This window comes from Jatropha curcas, chromosome 7, assembly GCF_041381405.1.
Source record: "Jatropha curcas cultivar XTBG-Jc1 chromosome 7, XTBG_Jcur_1.0, whole genome shotgun sequence".
NCBI classification, from domain to species: domain Eukaryota; kingdom Viridiplantae; phylum Streptophyta; class Magnoliopsida; order Malpighiales; family Euphorbiaceae; genus Jatropha; species Jatropha curcas.
The window spans coordinates 3,185,829-3,207,075 of NC_143157.1; the positions used below are offsets into that span (position 1 = coordinate 3,185,829).

General features: G+C 34.1%; 1 protein-coding gene across 2 annotated transcripts; it reads left to right on the forward strand.

Annotated features, from left to right (window-relative positions):
* The first annotated feature begins 16,227 nt into the window (after positions 1-16,227).
* EDA3 (DnaJ/Hsp40 cysteine-rich domain superfamily protein) lies at positions 16,228-20,971 on the forward strand. Of its 2 annotated transcripts, none has more exons than XM_012237927.4 (6): positions 16,228-16,357; positions 16,660-16,757; positions 18,114-18,279; positions 18,850-18,942; positions 20,167-20,297; positions 20,435-20,971. In XM_012237927.4, exons 1-5 carry the CDS (start codon positions 16,282-16,284, stop codon positions 20,295-20,297), a joined length of 564 nt encoding a protein of 187 aa, XP_012093317.1. In that variant the 5' UTR covers positions 16,228-16,281; the 3' UTR covers positions 20,435-20,971. The 2 variants fall into 2 exon arrangements, with proteins under 2 accessions (XP_012093317.1, XP_012093318.1); XM_012237928.4 differs by having other exon boundaries at positions 20,438-20,971.
* The last annotated feature ends 276 nt before the right edge of the window (positions 20,972-21,247 follow it).

A 21,247-nucleotide genomic window follows, 5' to 3' on the forward strand; every position in this document is an offset into this window, starting at 1 on the left:
TATATATATATATATATATATATATATATATATATATATATATATATAGCATAACATAAAAAAAATAATTAAGTGAGCCTTACCACCCTAAAGTGGTTCAGCCTCTTAATGAAAACCAAGGGGAGGGATTTCCTTCTCCAATCAAGCATGCTAACATAACTCTTATGCACCAAAGTATCCATTTAAACATATCCACAATAACACTTTTCAAACTTGTCTTATTTTTTCATCAAATAAATCCTAAAACATACAAATAATCAAGAGAAACTTCCTCACACCTGATTCTTACATACTTTTATCTAAATAAACCTATGTTTCAAGATATAGAAATTTTCCAGTATTAAAATAAACTTGACCTTTGTTGAGTTCTTAAGACATAACTTGAGTTATGGGTCTCCAAATTGAGTAAAGTTAAATTCACTAGAAATCTAAGATAAAATGCTACAAATGTTATGAAGGGATCACAGCCTAGATCAATTTTTAAGATGGTAAACAAAGGCTAGGAATACAGACCAATAGTCCAAACCTGATTCAGTAGAACCAAATCAAATTTTTATTAAATTCCTACTTATCTAAACATTCAAATTAAACCAATCCAAAATCAGAGAAGTCTCAAGATATAGGGCAACAACTCTCATGAAGAACTCAGAACATAATATTTCCATTTATTAGATAATGATGTAGCTTGTAGAGATAAATACTAAGGGCAGTTACATTAACTGTATTATAATAAACATTATCTTGTATGAGTTATTTAAAACCCATGTTTATAGATGAATGTATGCAAAAACCTTCATGGTATCATAGCCACCTAGGGTTTAAACACCTTTCTTTCTTCTTCTCATTCATGGTCATCATGGCTACAGAATCTATGTCACAAACATCTCTTGTTTCTGCGTTACCTACTTCTTCTTCTTCTTCTTCAATTATTACATGTTCTTTACACACCATTCCAAATGTTTCTCATCAGATCAGTGTGTAATTAACTCCTCTCAATTATGTGCTCTGGAAAACCTAAATGCTTCCGTTACTTCGAGGATATAATCTCGACAAACATATTGACAAAGATTATGTTTCTCTATAACCCCCTTCTGCAGACTCTGCACCAAGTCCTGACTATGTTACTTGGTTTCGTGAAGATCTAATTGTGATGAGTTGGCTCAATTCTTCTCTTTCCAAGGCTTTATTATCAAGTTCTGTTGGTGCCACATCTACTTTGGAGATCTGGATGCGTCTTGAACAGAGTTTTGCAGTAGGTAATGTTGCTCAAGTTCGTCATTTAAAGAAAGCCATACACCATTTGGAACGAAATACAGATTCAATTGAAGTTTATATGCAACGTGCGAAGGCTTTGAGTAATCAACTCATGGCGCTTAACAGTCCAATTTCGAGTGATGATCTGGTCGGTGCTATTCTTGATGGTTTGGGATCTGATTATAGACCTTTCTTTCGGTCGATTGAGGCGTGACTTCAACTTCCCTCTTATGATGAGTTGTATGGCTTGCTTCTATCTGAAGAATTGCAGCAAAAGAAATATGAATCCTCTGCTTCTCCGGTTACAGCACTGCTTACAACGCGGTATCAACAGTTGGCTATGGGTCTGAATAACCAAAGTGGCAGAGGCAGACGTGGTGGACGAGGATATCGTGGTGGTGGCAGGAATGGTGGTCGATCCTAAAGTTATCAAACCTATTCTTCACCGCAGCAGCAGTTTCATGGTCAGTTTCTTAGTTCTGCTGTTTGTTTTAATTGTAATGGTTCAGGACATGTAGCAAGACAATGTCCCAGTCAACGAAAAACTTCGCTAGCTTTACAAGCATATCATACAGTTTCGGTTCCTGCTACTCCATCTCAAACTTGGAATTTTGCTTCGGTACAGCCGTCGTATCGTCCTTTGCCTCAACCCTGGATTGTTGATACTGGTGCAACGCATCATCTCACAGGTTCTCTTGGGAACTTGACTGTTGATTCTGAATATATGAATCCTGACGAGGTTACAGTAAGCAATGGTAATACGATTCCCCTCTCCCATGTAGGCAGTACAATATTGCACAATGGACATGATTTTCGTTTGAACAATATACTGTTTTCTGCTCAATCTCCATTTAGTTTATTGTCCGTTCTGAATTTTACAACTGATAACCAAGTCTCACTTGAGTTCTTTCCTGATTATTTTCTCATCAAGGATATCCCCACGAGGAAGGTCCTTCACAAAAGCCCAGTTGATCAAGGTCTTTATAAACTTTCCGCTTCTAGTTTTCCGTCGCTGCTGTTCATCATATCTTTTTTGAATCTTGGCATTCTCGTTTGGGTCATTCGCATGATGGAGCTGTTCGGTCTACTTTGAAACATAATAATATTGTTTTTTCTTCCAATAAAAAGGAACTTTGTTCTTCTTGCTGTGTCAGTAAATCACATCGTTTGTCTTTTCCAATGTCTACTTTTACTGCTTCTGCTCCTCTTGAGCTTGTTTGTTCTGATGTATGGGGTCCATCCCCTGTTTCTTCTATTAATGGCAATCGTTACTATGTTCTTTTTTACGACCACTACAGCAAGAATTCCTGGTTATATTGTCTCAAATGAAAATCATATGTGCTGTCTACTTTTATTAAATTTCAAAAATTTGTTGAGACTTTCTTCACTACTAAGATAAAGATGTTTCAGTGTGATTGGGGAGGGGAATTTCGGTCTTTGGCTGCATATTTGTCTGACAATGGGATTTCTTTGAGACTGTCTTGTCCTTATACGCCTCAGCAGAATGGCTCTGCTGAGCGCAAACATAGGCATATTGTGGAAACTGGCTTGGCTATGTTAAATTATGCTACTTTGCCTCTTGATTACTGGGATTTTGCTTTTGAAACTGCAGCTTATATTATTAATCGGCTGGTTACACCACTACTGCATACCTCGCCCTATGAGAAGTTGTTTGGAACTATGCCTGATTTGACTACTCTTCGCACATTTGGGTGCCTTTGTTTTCCATATTTACGTCCATACAATAAACACAAACTGGAAGATAGGTCCTCCCCATGTATTTTTCTTGGGTATAGTTTGGTGCATAAAGGCTACAAATGTTATGATGTTATGGCTAAGAGGTTGTATATTTCCAGACATGTGGTGTTTGATGAGACTCACTTTCCATTTAAATCTTTTTAGTTGCAGGTTTCTAATGTTCCCACTGCAGTACACTCAAATCCAGGGATTCTTGGCCCTCCGCCGTTCCATTTGATACCGCAACAGTCCTCGCAACGTCAACCAGTGGTTGTTTCCAATTCTACACCACTATTTACTCCATTGGTGCCCTTAACCGATTTGTCTACTGCTCCTGATTTGTCTATGTTGTTGCCGCTGTCCACGCCCCAATCTCAAGCAGATTCAGCAGGTTCTCTCCTTCCTCAACCTCTTCGTGTGGTGAATACTCATCCTATGCTTACCAGGTCAAAGACGGGTCATTCAAAACCAAAGGTTCTCTTTGTCGTTAAGCCGCCACTTCAACCAGCTACTGTGACTGAAGCTAAGAAGTATAAAGAGTGGCGAGAGGCTCTTGATAATGAACTCAATTCGTTGATTCAGCTTAGGACTTAGGAGCTTGTTGAACCACCACCTAATGCAATGTAATTGGTTGTAAATGGGTGTTTAAAGTGAAGGAGAATGCAGATGGCACTATAGAACGCTACAAGGCATAAATTATTCTAATTGATAATACTAATCTGGGTACCTCAAAAGCATAGATCTAATTGGACTTCATTGCACTTCACGCTCTAAATTTTTGATGATTTAATCAATCTTTCTTGGGTGAAACAGAGGGCTCGTTGCTAAGGGATTTCACCAGAGGCCAGGAGTAGATTTTGGAGAAACGTTTTCTCCTGTTGTAAAACTAGTTACAATTCGACTGGTGTTGAGTCTTGCTACTTCAAACAAATGGTTTGTTAAACAATATGATGTTTCAAATGCCTTTCTTCATGGCAAATTAGATGAACCAGTTTACATGCAGCAACCTCCGGGCTTTATTGATATTTCTAAACCACATTATGTATGTCGGTTACGAAAATCTCTCTATGGACTGAAACACACGCCGCGGCAATGGAATCGTTGTTTGAAAGAAGCTCTTCTACAATTTGGCTTTGTTCAATCCAAGCTTGATACATCACTATTTGTTTTTCCGAAAGGCAAAGATGTGCTAAATTGTTTGACATATGTTGATGATTTACTTTTGACAGGCAGTAGCTCTCCGTTGGAAGAACAACTACAACAATACTTGAGTTCAAAATTTTTACTCAAGGATTTAGGGAAGCTTCATTATTTTCTGGGGGTAGAAGCTCATCGGCAGAATGGTAATTTATTTTTGACTCAACGAAAGTATGTACTTGATTTGTTATGAAGAGTCAACATGGATACTTCTAAGGCTGTTTTGTACACTGATAGCCTCAAAATCAACAGTGCTGGCGACCACCTCTGCTTTTTCGGATCCCACACTGTATCGTAGTACTATTGGCAGTCTTTTGTATCTTTTGTTTACTGGGCCAGAAATCTCTTTTGCAGTAAATCGGTTAGCACAGTATATGCATAAGCCGACTGATGTATAGTGGCAGGAGGTAAAACGGGTGCTTCGTTATTTACAAGGAACAGCTGATTATGGCTTGTGTATTCAATCGTCATCTGTTAATGAACTTTCTGCATATAGTGATTCAGATTGGGCAGGGAGTTTGGAGAATCGAAAATCCACCACTGGCTTTGCGATTTATCTTGGTCGGAATCTAGTGTCATGGGTGTCCAAAAAACAGAGAAGTGTTTCACGTTCTTCAACGGAAGCGGAATACAGAGCTATTGCAAATACAACATCAGAGGTCATGTGGGTACGTAATATGCTTCAGGAATTAGGTGTTTCAACCACCATGCCTATTCTCTAGAGTGATAATTTAGGAGCAACAGCACTCACAGTAAATCCAGCATACCACAGCCGGATGAAACATGTTCAAATAAATGTTCATTTTATTCAAGACAAGGTTGAGGCAAATGAAATTCAGGTACGGTATATCTTTACAAAGATCAGATTGCTGATGTGTTGACAAAGCCATTATAAAAGCTTCGTTTTCAGTAACTCCAAGCTAAGTTGACTATCTTTCCACATCAATAGTTCAACTTGAGGGGGTGTATTAGATAATGATGTAGCTTGTAGAGATAAATACTAAGGGCAGTTACATTAGCTGTATTATAACAAACATTATCTTGTACGAGTTATTTAAAACCCATGTTTACAGATGAATGTATGCAAAAACCTTCACCATTATAGTGGTCAAAATGGGCACTCAATTCAAAGATGCATGTGGCCCGGCATAACAGAGTCAATTTGGATTTTTCAGCCATAAGTTACGCTATATTTATCCAAATTAGACACAAGAGGATGGGTTGGAAAGCTAAGAAGTAGACCTACAACTTTCATGAAGAGCTCAGACACAAATGAAAACCAAAAAGGATCGAAAAATAGTCCTTAAGCTCACCCAATAACCCATTTTCCCCAAATTCAACTTGCTTTAACCATGAAAGAACATGAAAGACAAAGTTACATGGTAGAGATTTCTACCACATACTAAATACTCATCAAACATCACCAAAGAGCATGTTATTGCAACCAAAGTTCAACAAATCAATCATTTCATACAAAATCCCAAAATACATATATGATAGCGTAAATGCACAAAATCAACAATTAAAGTAAGGTGTGTTTATGAACATTAACCTTAAAAATAACCTTTAGCAAGCTTAAATTAAAGCTGTCTAAGCTCTAACTTTGCCTTTACTCCATAGTAGAGGTTTCCCCAACCTTTGGCTTAAGTAGAGAATCTCCAAATTTCTTGAAAATAATCACCACAAATCACTTCTCAAGCTTAATTCTCTAAGATTAATTACTTAGATCAAGTTGGGAGGGGTTCAATTTGGTGGATTTAACAAGTAAGAAGTGAAGAAAAACAAAGAAGAGAAGAAGAAGAGGAAGTTGGCGTCGAAGAGAAGAAGAAGAAGAGAAAAAGTGGTTGATCAATAATTGGAGTGGACCTTATAAAGTGATCAAAGGGTATTTTGGTCTTTTCCCATAATTGGATGGATAGGATTGAGTCAATAGTAATCTAATCTAATGGCTATAAATATTCTCCAGTTAAATTCCTTCAAAATATTATTTATCTCCACAAAATTCTTAAAGTTACTCCATAAAGTACTTCCTCAAATTTCCGTAATTACTATAACACTATAATTCACTATTCACTAATTATTTAAATTCTCCAAAAATATTCATTACTTACTCTCCATCCATAAAAATCATGCATGCATACTCCAAAAATATTAAATAAAATATAAACCATAAATAGTAATTTTTTTGAACCAAAATAATACCGATTTCCCGACCGGAGGTACTATTCATAGACCGGTGGTAATATTCATAGCCCGATAAATCACTGTCTATCCATAATTAATTATACTCAATATCGTCCTCGGGTCTAAATAAAATATTATCCCTCTCTCTGCAGCACCATTCATGACCCAATAAAATAATACTATTTTAAAATTCAAAAATTTTGGGGCGTTACAGTGCCCATACTGAACATATTAGAAGAAGCTGCAATATTATACATATACTCATATGTCAATACTTTGAGAAAACATAAATGGATTCAAACAAATAACAATCTTAAATTATGCATTTAAATTCACCTTTGGGTAATAGTTAAATACATAGCTTTATACTTTAATAGACTTTCATTGATGCGGAGCAACTTGCGAATCTTTATGCAAGTCAAGAGCAGTGACACGCCCGTGCTTCACTACAGTACACCCGTGCTTCTCTCTGGAACTCAAGGCACCCCCGTGCTTCATTTCAGCACGCCCGTGCTACTCTCTGCAGCTCAGGACAAGCCCGTGCTCATTACAGCACGACTCGTGCTGCTCTCTGGAGTCCACAGCACGCCCATGCTCATCACAGCATAACCCATGCTCATTTTTGGAATCCAGTTACGTTTTTACTCCTTAATTTATTCGATAATGCTCCATACAATATGAATGTTATCATTGGATATGCATTCATATTTACCAAGTACAATGATAAGTCTCTTTAATGCCATTGATTATAAGTAATGGTCTACCTTTGGGTAACCTCACAACGTTATAATCAATGATCTCAATTGTTCAATTTTATCTTTCATGTCATTTAACGGCATCACATAAATATGAACAATTGAAAGCCGCATAATTAAATGTCTAAACTGATCCAAACAAGGCCACTTTGGCGACTAACAAGTTTTCCATTCATTAAACATTGATTTATGCTAAACTTTATGAGATTAAATTAAGGTCTCAAAACTTTAATGACATTATACAATAAGATGTCATAACCTTTCTTTTATAAATAACACAGCAGAATAATTTATGAAGCATAAAGAAAACAAACAGTTTTTCAATTTCTATAATTTTGGCTTCGTTTATACAAGATTAAAATTAACTTCATAATACGAAATTAATTTCCATTAATTAAGCCAAATAGAAAATCTATCAAACAAACCTAAAACAAGAACAAGCTCTGATACCATATGTTATAAACTTTAATATAGTCTAGATCTTATTGTTCATAGAATTTGCTTAATAAGATTACACAATAAATGGAAGCATACCTTGATCTATAGCTATTGATTACCTCGTTGCAGCAATTCGATTCTCACCGTAAGAGTAGATCTGTGTTTCTTCACCTTGGCCTTCTGTCCGTAAGTTCTCTCTTAATGGTCAGACAATTATTAACAGCAACGGGAGTTATCTTTTCATGTTCTCTCAAACAATCTATCACCGCTATGTGTTTGAGGTAGCCGTCACTCTCTCTTAACATATGCTGTTGATTTCCTTGATCTATTTTATAAGGTAGAGGAAGGGTATTAAAACCTTAACTGGTCCTCATTCCATTAAGCCCAATAACCATCATTTTGGGCCACCTTAATTAGAACCAGCTCTTTAATTACATAGGCCATATAGATTATTAAAATAATCTAACATGAAGATCCTCATAGGTAACTACAGGGATTTTTTATTTAAAAGTGTCTCAATCAGTTGCTCCTTGAAGCAAAAATCGGCGAAGATACTCAGTCTCTGAGTTTCTACTGAGTATTTCTGCAAGAACCCTTTCTTGCATTGGGTCTACATTTTTAGTCATATCTTCAATGAACTAAAGAACTTTGGCTTCCTTTTCACATGCAGGAGGACTGAGAGGAGATGATAGAACAAAATCAATGGATTAGTACCCATATGAGCTATAAGCAGCGCAAGTATGAATGGACCACCAAGGTTTAGCCGGTGGAAAATATTCTTTAACCATCTGATCTCATCCTCTTTGTCAAACTCGCAAAGACAAATGGCACAACTCTCTGGCTAGTCACCCTCGCTAGCTCTAGCTACTAAACTTCAACCTTGATGCTGGGCAAAATTTCCCAAATCAGAGTAGAGGAAACGGGCAGGTGGGAGTGGATTATGGTCAGATTATTTGGCCAAATGTTATCAATTATGAGGGAAATCCAAAAGTTTCACTTCATAGAACCTCATTTGTTCCTTATCAACGATTATCGGTTGCTTCTTACTGTGATGATTTTTATTACAGCGAGTACAGGTCAATTGGTTGGTTGTGAGAGGATGGGTTTTGTTTGAGATGGTTATTGTCATAGATTTGGGCTAACCTGTGGTAATAAGCGGAGAAAGCTGATGAAGAAGAGGAAGATGGATAAGAAAAAAGAAGCTTTAGAGTACAATTTGTCATTTTAAAATAACTCTTTCCCCCTTTCTCTTACTTTTTTTACCTTTATTTAACAGAAAAAACATCTAATTTGGGAAAGAAAAACTATCCAATAAAATGCAATAAAAGCCTAACACTAGATACCTAATAGTCAAAAATACAAGAACGAATTAATTAATTTTATAAAACTTTAGGGACAAAATAATTACCTCCTTGGTTCTATTTAGATAGAGAAAAGCTAACTTTTTACATACATTAAGAAATTAATTTAACTATAGTTTTGTGTCATTTTTTTCCCTATTTGTCCCAAATCAGCATTAACTTCCTTCCAACTTTCTATGCAAGGTCACATATGAAGGAGATTGCATTTTGGTGCATTTAATGAGGGACTAAAGGTTCATTTAGTATTTTAGGCTGTAATTAAGCAGAGAAAAGCTGAAAATGGAAAGTTCAAACTGATTGAAAACAAAATTTTGCATTAAAAATTGAAAATTTCAAAAATTAAATTTCGCTTCAAAACTAATTTGAAGTTGCAAGTGAAAATTTGGGCACAATGTTTACGCATTTGGAGCCAATTTTTGTTTTTTAAAGAATAAAGAGTCTCTTCAAATTCTACAAACTTGTCTTATATAAATGGAAGATATTTCACAATTGAAATGAATCCATTCAAAGATTCAATATGAACCCACTAATTCAGTTTGATTTTTAGCTTGGTCCTAGCAAACTCGCATGCAATTGAAGAAGATGTGCCTATATTCAAAAACTTATTCATAAATCTTAATTCTACTCCTATTGAGAAAGAACACGATATTATAGATAGTCAGATCATACAACCATCAAATAGCCACAAATGACAAGAAGAGGAAACAAACGAAAAAACATTTCTCAGGAAGTAAAAAAGTCCCTTTGTAAAATACTGCTTGCTGACATGGAAAAGGATATGGAATATGCTCGCAGTATTGAATAAGTTGCAAACATATTTTCTATTTTTGTGAAGTCAACCTATAAAATTTGGTGCAACACTAAGGATAAGTCAAAGATATTGTTGGAGTGAAACATCATTAGTATAGAGGCAAGAAACGAGTTGGAATCCCTCATGAAACGATAAAACAAATCCCTCTAAAAAGAAGAACCACCATTCATTTTCTTTCTCATGAACTAAGCCATTCATTGTCTCGCATGCACAGACTCATAAAAAGAGGCAATATCATAGCACAATCTAATGTAATCAACCCTCTTCTAAAACTTGAGAATGAGAACATTAGAGTTCAATTTTGCCTTTCAGTGCTTGATGCAGGTATAATTAACATTAAAAAATTTCATTCCTCAACATGGAAAATGTTATTCACATTGATGAAAAATGATTTTACATATGCAAAGAAACACAAAGTTTTATCTTGCAAATGATGAAGATGAGTCTTTGCGCAATACAAAAGTAAACACTTCATTCCTAAAATTATATTTCTAGCAGTAACTACTAGATCTAGGTCTGACACAAATGGAAAATCATTTTTGATGGTAAAATTGAAATTTGGCTTTTTATTAACAAAGAGCTAGTTAGAAGGAATAACAAAAACTAGGTAGCAGGAACAATGAAAACAAAGTCAATCATGTCAATCACCAAAGATGTAACCAGATACATCTTAGTTTGCAGGATGTTGCCTACAATCAAAGAAAAATAGCCACAAATGGGTTCAAACACCATTTTAATCGACTTATTTTTATCTGCGGTCCCGCAAAATGTATAGTCTCATATTACAGTCCCTCATCTTTATTTTGTCTTTTAAAACTACCTCATCTTATATATTTGTAACATAAAATTGACTATGGCTGAAACAAGTTGTCGGATGGATGCCATGGCAAGCTGGAGTTAATAAAAAATTAATTTTTTAGCTACCTCAGCAATAATGTTAGATTTGATTTATGTCTGCTTACCTAAACACGTAATCCGACCCTTTCAAATTGTGTCTGAGTCATTCATCTAACCTCTAACATAGTGTTGTACCACCGCTTTTTTTTCTAATACTTCTAATTCTTCTTCTTTAAATACATAATTTTCTCTCCTAATAATCCAATTAATCAAAAGCGAAATCTAAGGGAGATTTAATTAAAACTCTTGCAATTTTCTTTGGAAAAGTTATAAATGTGTCCCTATATTATGCCAAAATTAACTATTCTATCCTCACATTTTTTAAAATATAATACTTTGTCCTTATAATTTGATTCTATCCAACTATTTTGTTCTTCCATTAATATTTTTGATTTTTTTCGTTAAAAGGCTCATAAAATGACATAAATACCCTTAACTCCTTATTAATTTTTGCATTTTCCACCAATCGGGTGATTGATGTCCATCTTGCCAAAACAAAACAATAGGAATGGAGGAATTTGGGAAAATTACTAAAAATATACAAGTATTCAACGAACACCTTAAGTGCACACAACAAGCATGCAACCCTTGTTTTAAGAATTACATAAACTTCTACCAATAATGGGTAGCAACTCTCTACGCAATCTAAAACAATTTTTTCAAGCATCCAAACAATGATGAACAAATAAAACCAAAATCTAGAAGAAGAGTCTAGTTGAAATCTTCCAAGAAGATGAAATTCTATAACCTTAGAATTCAGATAAAAATGAATTATAGTAATATCAAAAGAAATCCCTAAAAAGCACAAATCTAAAGTCAAGATCTACAAAATAACAACACTATTATCCTATCACCCCCACCACAAATTATAAATTCATAGAGTTATACCTCGTTGGAAACCCAAACAAAACCCCATTGGTAATGATAGAGGGGGAAGGAGAGAGAAAGGGAGAGAACAAACAAGAAGGAAAAAGTAGATAAGGATATTTCAATCTTTTCCTTTAAATTTAATGGCAAAAATTGAATATTGACGGAATGATGTAATAGTTGGACGAAATCATAATATAGGGACAAAGTAGTGTATTTTTTTTTAAAAAAAAAAAAGAGGATAAAATAGCTAATTTTGGCATAATATAGGGACATGTATAATTTTCCCATTTTCTTTTGATCTCAGCTATTGGTAGTTATGGTGGTTTTTGATTTCACAATTTAATCAAAGAAACCCATTTCTAAAAGAGAAGATAAGCAAATGTTTGTTGTTCAAACTATAAGGAAAAGGGATGAAAGCAAACTTGCTGTTCAAAAATGGTTGATTGTCTCAACAAAGCCATAAAAAAGGTTGAGATTTGTATCTGGGATGAAGATCAAGCATGGTAGAATTATTGCAACAGTTTGATTTTCAATTTAAAAAAGCGATTCCAGCTTAGTAGGAAAGCAAATGGATTAGTTTTCAATATTGTGGAGATGCATAATGAAAGCACATTTTATGAAATTTCTTATTGTGCCAATCTAAAGCTATCCATTTGCTTATAAAGACAAGATTCTAGATTCTAGATTATTAATTTTGAAATAAGATATGGATGCAAAGGCGAAAACAAGTTTGATTGAAGCTTCTATACCAACGATGAAGAGAGTGCTTTTTCTTTGGCAGCAGAAACGAGATTTTGATTTAGAGTTAAGAAGGAATGGGTAGGAGAAAGAAATAGGACAGAGAAATTACACTAAAAAAAATTTGGTGAATTGCGGCCGCCAAATCGGTCGCAAATTGATGAAAATTGATTACAAATTCCCTGTTGCAATCGATTAGTGACAGAACCAAATTTGTCAGTAAAGCACTCATTGCAAATACTTTTGCGACAGAAAAAAATGTCAGTCGCAAAATTGCAACCACCCAGTCGGTCAAAAAATGACAGAAAATCCATCGCAATTTGGTAACCAATTTGTCATATAGTGGCTGTCGCAAATCGGTTGCAAAAAGTTCCCGCCCAATCCGCGGTCGTAAATGGAAATGGGAGGTCACAAATCGATTGTAATTTTCTGTCGCCTATTTTGAATTTCGGTCGCTATTCTGTCGCAACGTGTGTTATTAAAAGAACAATAGTTGTCACAAATCGATCGATTGAACCCATAGTTTAGCAGCATCTTCCCATAGTTCTCTGAATAAGTAATGAAGATCAATTGAACCCACTATATATGCATCCAGAGAACACAGGAGGAGATACAACATAAATTCTAGAAAAGCGCATAAGCAAAAGCTTATTTTTTCGTGCTTTTTCTACTGATAGACATTCTTAGACTGTCCAATTTGGACAATTCAGTGTCTTCTCTTTAATACAAATGAGAAAGACATTGAACGTGCAACTAAGTTTTGTGTTTCTAATGTTATATTCATTCGCAAGGTTTTGAACTTTCGCAATGAAGGTTGTAATGAAAATCTAAGTTTAATTTGTTAATGAATTTCGGCAGCATTTCCCCATAAAAATGTCGAAACTAAATGAAAAAAAAAAAACACTTCTATATTCGAAACACCTTGAAACTCCAACTTATGGCCACTACTAGGCCTCCATTTCATACAAACTCAACATCCCAATCAAGCCCAATCACATTGTATAAGTAATATTAAAATAGAACAAAAGAATTGAAATTCAAACAAACATCTCAATTCTAATTAAACATTTTGACAATCAAAGATCTATTAAAATTCAATACAAATAATATTAACCACAAACTAAAAACTAATTAAAATATAACAATACTAAACTATAACAAATTATCATAGAATCACAAAATAAACTACCTGTAATCAAGTTTAGGGATAATAAACAAGTTTGCAAATTAAACTAGCAAATTCAAAGTCTAGCAATATGACTAAAACACTAACATGTTTAAGCTATCCAGGTGAGCCCTATATCCTTCTCAAAAAGAAAAATCCAGCCCTATATAAAATCACAAAATACTAAAAAAAAAAAAAATCAACCCTATACAAAATACAAAATATTAAACCTTGTGTTTAATCCCCTATGTAATTTGTGTTGTTGCTTTTACAAGCTTATTTCTAGATAGATTTGTATAAATATCTCATGGAAAAAAAAAGAACAAATTAAACCTGTTAATGTGTTTTGCTTTTACATTTTGTACAAAAAGCAGATTCCTTTCACATTAAACCTGTTAATGTGTTTTGCTTAACCTCATTTACAATATCAAATTTTAATTTGGAATCCTATTTTTGAAAATCAAACTTTGAGTAACTTTAACAGCAGAAAAATTAACAAATCATTCTTAATATACGATAATTATATGCAAATAATCTCATTATCAGTATTTCTAGAAAATCTTAATCATTACTAACAAACCAAACTTTGAATTAGCAAACCAAACATATCTTATTTCACTTAACAAATGAAATAGACAACATTAAACACAAAACAAACGATTAAATCATCAAATAAATGAAATAGAAGGCAAAACATTCCATTTCTATTAAAAAAGAATGACAACAGAATAAAAAAAAATAAAAACGAAAAAAAAGGAACCTGGACTGTAGTCGCGCAATAAGGAGAGAGGGCCCGACGGAACCACTAGCGGCGAGGGGAATCCCGCTGAAAACCACCTCGACGGTTGGTGGACAGCGACGGATGGCGAGGAGCAGGAAGAGGGGCGTAGATTTTTTAGAGAGGAAGAAACTGCAACTGTTGTCACACAGGAAGGAGACTGGGGTTTTTCAACTCTTAAAAAATGCGACCGCCCTAATACCTCGCCAATCGGTCGCAATATTACTTGACGTGTCAAAAAAAATCGATCACAAATTTACATAGTTCGTCGTAAATTCATCATAAACTGTTAAACAAATAAATACACGTGTTGCTCGCTGAAGCGATGAATTTTGAGACCGATATAATCCTTTCGCAACCCTATAGATTTCTTAACGGTCCCTATTCCGTCGCCGATCTGTTGCAAACTGTTTCCACTAATTTACCCAGCAAAAATTTGAGATAGACAGTATGTTGGTTGCAAAAGTGGTCGCTAGTCGGTCACAGATTCATCGCAAAGACATCGCAAATCTTGTCATTATTTAAGCACTATAATTTGTCACAAAAGGGTATGAAAGTGGTCGTAAAAGGAGTGGCAAAGGTGACGGTTGCTAAAATCAGTCGCAATTTGATGTTTTCTTTATAGTGTTAATTATTTGGATGAGGAGAGAGAAAATACTCTTTATTACTGAGATGGTAAGAAAAACTAATTTTATATTAACTTTGGCTTGGCAAGTCATTTGTCCAACAATTTTTATGGGCATAGTTGGTTTTATGTTACAAATATGTAAGATGGGGGAGTTTTAAGAGACAAAATAAAAATGAGAACGTAAAATGAGGGCCCATAAGTTGAGGAGCCACAGGTGAAAATAAGCCCATTTTAATCTAATAAGATAATGCCAAGCCACATATAGATGTAGTAGGTGTTGAATTTTCAGATTTAACATTTGAATTTGGTTTAAACATAAATTTACCTTGCTAATCACCAAATAGCCTTGGTTTAAATGTTATGGACGTTGGTTTTTTTCAAGTTATTGACTTAATAAAACACAAAAAGGCTCCTACAACTATTGACCAATGAATATGTGCAGTTATAAAGGCTTACGATATTTTCCCTTCACTTGAAATGAATAAGATTTTTCTAACTTTTCATACTTGTATGGTGGAGATCCTAAGGTGTCAAGGTGACTACAACTATAAAATCAAATATATGTCTAAGAACAGCTTAATTAGGAATGGTAGATTGCCTACTATGATCGAGGTAAACATTAACATTATAAAAGAAGCAGCAACAACAATACAACATCTTCTTGCAAATATAATTAATGTCATAGCTCTAGATTATATGCTCACAATTTCATTATTAATGTCCCAGTTCATGAGTTTATGCATATGGTTGTCAATAATACATGTCCACAGTTAGTTTTGCGTTTGTGGTTCAGTAGTAATGTATGTTCAATGTTCTTTCTTCGCCTTTGTGCTTAATTACTTTTGTTTGTTTATAGTTTTACGAGTGGTGTACTAATGAATGGATGAGAAGTTATTAACATGTGGATATCTTTTTTCAAAAATGGTTCCCAAAATATGTAGTCGTATGAAAATTTTTTTCCACTTAAATTCATCCACATTTTAAGAAGTTGTGCACATTTTAATAATGTGATAGACTTTGCGTTCTAAGATATTGTCTTTGGTATTTTAAATGCATTAAATGAGTTTACCATTTCTTATCTGTTCCTGCTTAGAAATTCCCTCACATTTAGATCTGAAATTAAAAACAACACAAAAAGTAATTTGGACTAGCTATGGTTATATCTCCATATGTTTAATAAGCTTTCTTATGTACTTCAATCATATTATATGAACTCAAATCAGATAAAATTCTCTATAATATCCAAAAAGGAATTTCTCGTCTAAATAGAATCAAGGTAGTATTAAATTTGTAAACCTCATACGGATTCCGGCCATCTATATTTACCAAAAGAAAAAAAAATTAATGTGCTAATTATATGAAGAGGAGAGGGTATTATAGTAATTTAGTCATAATATATTAAAGGCAAAATTATCTGACATCTCCCTCCACAAGAGCTAGATTATTTTCACGGAGAGAGAAGACGACAATGGCTTCCTCTAGTTCTCATCTCTCTGCTATTCCACAACGCCTCTCTCTATCTTCTAAAACCTCTTCTTCTCACTGTGAGCTTTCTCTCTTTCTTTTGACCTTTATATGAATTAATGTTTCTTGATGATTTCTTTGTAGTAGTGTAGGCAATGAATTTGCATCTTTAACTAAGAGCATAAGTAATTTAAATTTTTTGAATTTTATGAAGATTACCATGAAACGTTCTAAGTCCATCTTGAACTACGAGCAAAATAATTTGCATTTCTTGAATTTGTATGGAATACCCAGATAGGCTTCTAATTTTTTAGTGGGCTTTTTTCTGGTTTTGAAGCCTCTCTTTGTTTTACTATGTATTGTTATTTTTTGCAATTTATAGTGCTTAAATCCAAGTCAGTCGGGTTTCGACTGAAATCAAGTTTGGAGGATAAGAATTGCAACTCAGGAGATTCCCACCCTTCATTGGAGTCAAGTAAGGTGAAGGTTTTATCTTTTATGGCTATTTAATTTAATTTTGTGTCAGACGGGTAAGGATAATTAAAAGGAAAAACAAGTATTCCTAATTGCTATTTATTTCCTTGTTTTGAAATGCTTTATTAGTTTGTTAAATGGCAACTCCCATTCTTGCTTTGCATAGGTATTGAATTTGTTTTAGTTTCTGAGATTGCTTCAGATGAGAAGGTGCTTCTGTTGCTCTAGTTTGGCAACTTTGAAATGCTTATCATACTCTAGTTTATAAGTTATTGAATGCTGTAATAGCAAAGAAAGTCCATTTAGGAGAAAGGAAAAATGTTAAAATGCAAAAATGGAATTAATCTCAGTTTGTTTCGAGGAGTGGAAAAGTGGAGAAATTGAGAATATTGAAGATATGGGTCTCCTCTAGTCCTTTTTCGTCCTTTTATGCGTTTAGTCATTCAAGCATAACACTATATTGTTAAATTAGCTGTTAGATGGTGCTAATGCTAATTCATTTTTCTGTATGCTATTTAATTTTCACTGTTACACATTGTTGGAAGATTAAATTTTGTGCAATCTTAGGTAATGATAACCAAGTTTAAAATTCAAATCATAACAATCTGCATTCTTTGACTTTGTATGCGCCACTAGGGGGGTAGCTGCCTTAGCTTTTCAAGGAATTAAAATGGTTCTTGAGCATGCAACTCATTCTTGGTCTGGGATTCTTGCAGTCACTAGCATGCTTGTGCACCAGTTGGATTAAGAGTTCTATTTTGGAAGTACAAACTGGTATTTTCTGAGTCTTCCACATGGTTTTGATCAAAAGTTCCAACTATTTGAATGGTATATAAAGTCCGTCCTATTTTGTTTCTTTTACAAGAATGTAGGGGGCAGATGTACATTTCTGATACCTGTTCAAGACCCCTTAATTTTTGAGGCATTGTCTCCTCTTGGTGATTAGAGACATCTTTATCCAAACAAAGCTATTTACCTTGGATTCTCAAGATTAGAAAATTGCTTGAAACAAAGAAGATATAATTGTAGCATGTTATTCTCTTGCACAAGGCTGCTGTTTTTTGATTCCCTAACTTAATGATACACTTTTGTAGAAATTACATGCAGACCAAAATCGTTAATTTTTTTGCAACATTTTATTAGTTGCCCTGAATAAAAAGAAGAAAGGGAAAAAACACAATGGAAGTAACTTTTGTTCAATGGGTTATCTTTTTTATGGTAAAAGAACAAAGTCCTTCCAAGGATTATATGGGGAGAGGTTCTAGCCTTTGTTTGAAGCAAAAAAACATCAGCACATGCATTGCTATAGTCAAATATTAAGGCTGATATTCTACCCTATCAAACTTTGAGTTTTCATGACAGGAATCTCAAGCATCAACATCAAGGCGCCAGTGTATTACTTGCTTATGTTCAACTTTAGTGCTGATTAGTAATGCTGCAACCTCCATCTCCATCCCAAAGGCAATTGCTTCAGATGGAAAAGAAAGAGCTGTATGCCGGAATTGTTTAGGCAGTGGAGCTGTACTTTGTAAGGATTATTTTGATTTTCTTTCATATAGATTATATTTCAGGAGCACGATCTCAGTGTTGGTTAAATGTGCATCTGGTATTCTATTCTATTATGTTAGGATTTTATTTTCCCATTGGGTATTGGAAAATATACCAGTTCTATCAGAATTCGTTCAAAATGAAACATTATGACCCCTTTAGAATTTTGTTATTTGTCTAACTTAAGTCTGAACCTTAATCCTTAAACTAGTTGATTTAGGTATTCGAATCCTTTTCCTTTGATGTAGTGCAACTTATAGGTACATTTATGTAAGTCTCCTTCTGGTAAATCATATTTCAAGTCATTCTGGGTCTACCTTCTGTCTTTTCTCACTTCTGTAGCTTGCATGTACTTAACCTTTTGACTAGAGCATTTGGAGGTTCATGCTAGATATTTCTAAATAATCCCAATCATCGTTCTCTCAACTCATCTTAATGAATGCCAATTTCAGCTTCCTACTGATTCACTGAAAATAACAAAGAAAAGTTTCATTCTCTTTATTTATCCTTTAAACTGGTCTTTATGATGTTGATTTTGCTTTTTATATAGGTGATATGTGTGGTGGTACAGGAAAATGGAAAGCTCTAAACAGAAAACGTGCTAAAGATGTTTATGAGTTCACAGAATGCCCTAATTGTTATGGTACCTATTTTGATGTATTAGCACTAGAGAACACATGCATATTTGTGTCTTACTCTCATTCATGCTTTTTCCTTGTCTGCCAATATATTGCTCTTGGCTGGAAAGAATTTTCTATTTTTGCTTTTAATATAATGGCATGATCATTTATTGAAAGAAATCCAACACACTTGGAGCCACTTCACGATTTAACATTATGCAGCTAAGGTGTCATCCTGTGTGATGTTGCAATTTTTATGTCATTGCATTATACTTCCTTTATCCCACTAAGATAGGCTTGTTTCTATTTTCACACAGATTAATGTAATAAATATTGTTTGAACAATAAACTTTTCCTACATTTTTCCTAATATACCCATATATTATAGTTAGGTCACTTTCAATAAAGAATCTGGGAAAATTGTTGATAATAAAGCATGTTAAATCAGAGTATATTCGAGAATTGAGAAATCCATTGTATTTCCAAAAAGGAAAGTGGCTTATAATTTGGAACAAATGAAAAAATAAACTGCTTTATATTGTTAAAATTAGAAACTTAATTATGCATCCATTATGTGAGTTGTTTAATCCTATAACCTTGAGTGTTTGGGAATATAGATCCTCTGGACGCTTAAATCTTCTGAGTTTTAAGAAGTTCTGAAGGAAACGTCAGTGTGCTGGTAGCAGTTAACTCGAAAGTAAGAATGTTTGTGGTAGAAAACATACTGTATATTGATTATTTGGGTAACAAGTAAGTCAGGGAGAGAGAAGAATGCTCCTATGCTCCTGGCATTTGACTAATATCTGAAAATATAATTTTCTAGCTCTGTCAGTTAACTGTTGAAAATTTAAAGGTTCTATATGAGAGAGAGATATGCAGCTTATCAATTGCATTGCCTGAATCTCTTTGAATTGCAAACTATGCCCACATGTACTGCTTCCTTTTTATACTTTTATTACAACATTCTCTTTATTTGATGGTGAAACTTCTTGAGTAGCTAAATGATCCCTGCAAATTATAAAAACCTTATTTAAGAAACTCTTGGGCTCTTGAACAAGTTGAAATGTGAAAAGGGATTTGAGAATCGAGTCCAGAACTCATTCTCATTCTGCTTTGGATGTGTTAAGAGTTAACCTCATTGTAATCGTCTTATGAGTATTCTATTTACTTGAATTTTCCTTTCAACTATCCTATTGTAGTATTTCAAATTTCAGTGGGAAGTGACTTTTAGTTCTTTGGATGAGCAGGTCGAGGGAAACTTGTGTGTCCTGTTTGTTTAGGAACTGGTTTACCAAATAACAAGGGTCTTCTAAGGAGGCCTGACGCAAGACAATTACTTGATAAAATGTATAATGGTCGGATATTGCCTAGATCTTGAGTAAGCTCTTTTACTCCCTTGGTCTTCATATGTTTCAATTTTGCTCTTTTGAATTCTGTTTTTTGAAGGTTGAACAATGCATCCCACTAAAAATGGAAAGAAAGTTGGGATATTGATGTACAATTGTTTCACTGTAGCAGGCCACTCCACCAAACAGAGAATTTTGTACATGAGCACAAATGTAGCAAGCTTTTTCTTTCAAATAGCCCAAGAAATGACCAAGGCTTTGATCTTCCTAAAGCTGCTTCGTTCAAGGGCATCTGTATCAGAGGATGGAAGAACACCTCTTTCCATCCCTATTTGAATCACAACAAGTATGTAGACTGAATAAGTTGCTTTCTAGTGTTAATTGATGGATTACATCAGTCTTTACATAGTAAGAGTGAAATTGTATAGTTTTAAGATGTAATTTTAACGAAGTTTGTAATTAAAGTACATTGTGCTTCTAAAAGATAGGATCAATACTTCTCTACATGCATTGTATTGAAATGAATGGCTCTGTTTGGCAAGAGCATTTGAAGGAGTGTTTAGAGTTTTGACTATGTCAAAACACTATTTTGATGTATTGCATCGGTTGGTGAGGTAGTTTTATAAAATAGCTTTCAGTGGATAACATAGGGTTTAGTGAAATGTTATGCGGCTTAACGTATATCGTTTCACTTTTTGAAAATTTATTGACAATCTTGCCCTTAATTTAAAACTCTTTTTATTATTTCAATTGTCGCGTGAATCCCTTCCTCAGTTAGCTAGATATCAAGAAATAATTAAACTGTTCAAAACTTAGTTGCTATGATATTGCAACAATATCTCTTTTTATACAGCTGGACTATGCACTTTAGATTGACATTTTTTTGATAAAAAATTAATAACACATCACATAATAATTATCTCCTTTTTTATTATATTAAATTCGCTTCTATAGTCAATTTAAAATTCTAACTCAATATTTA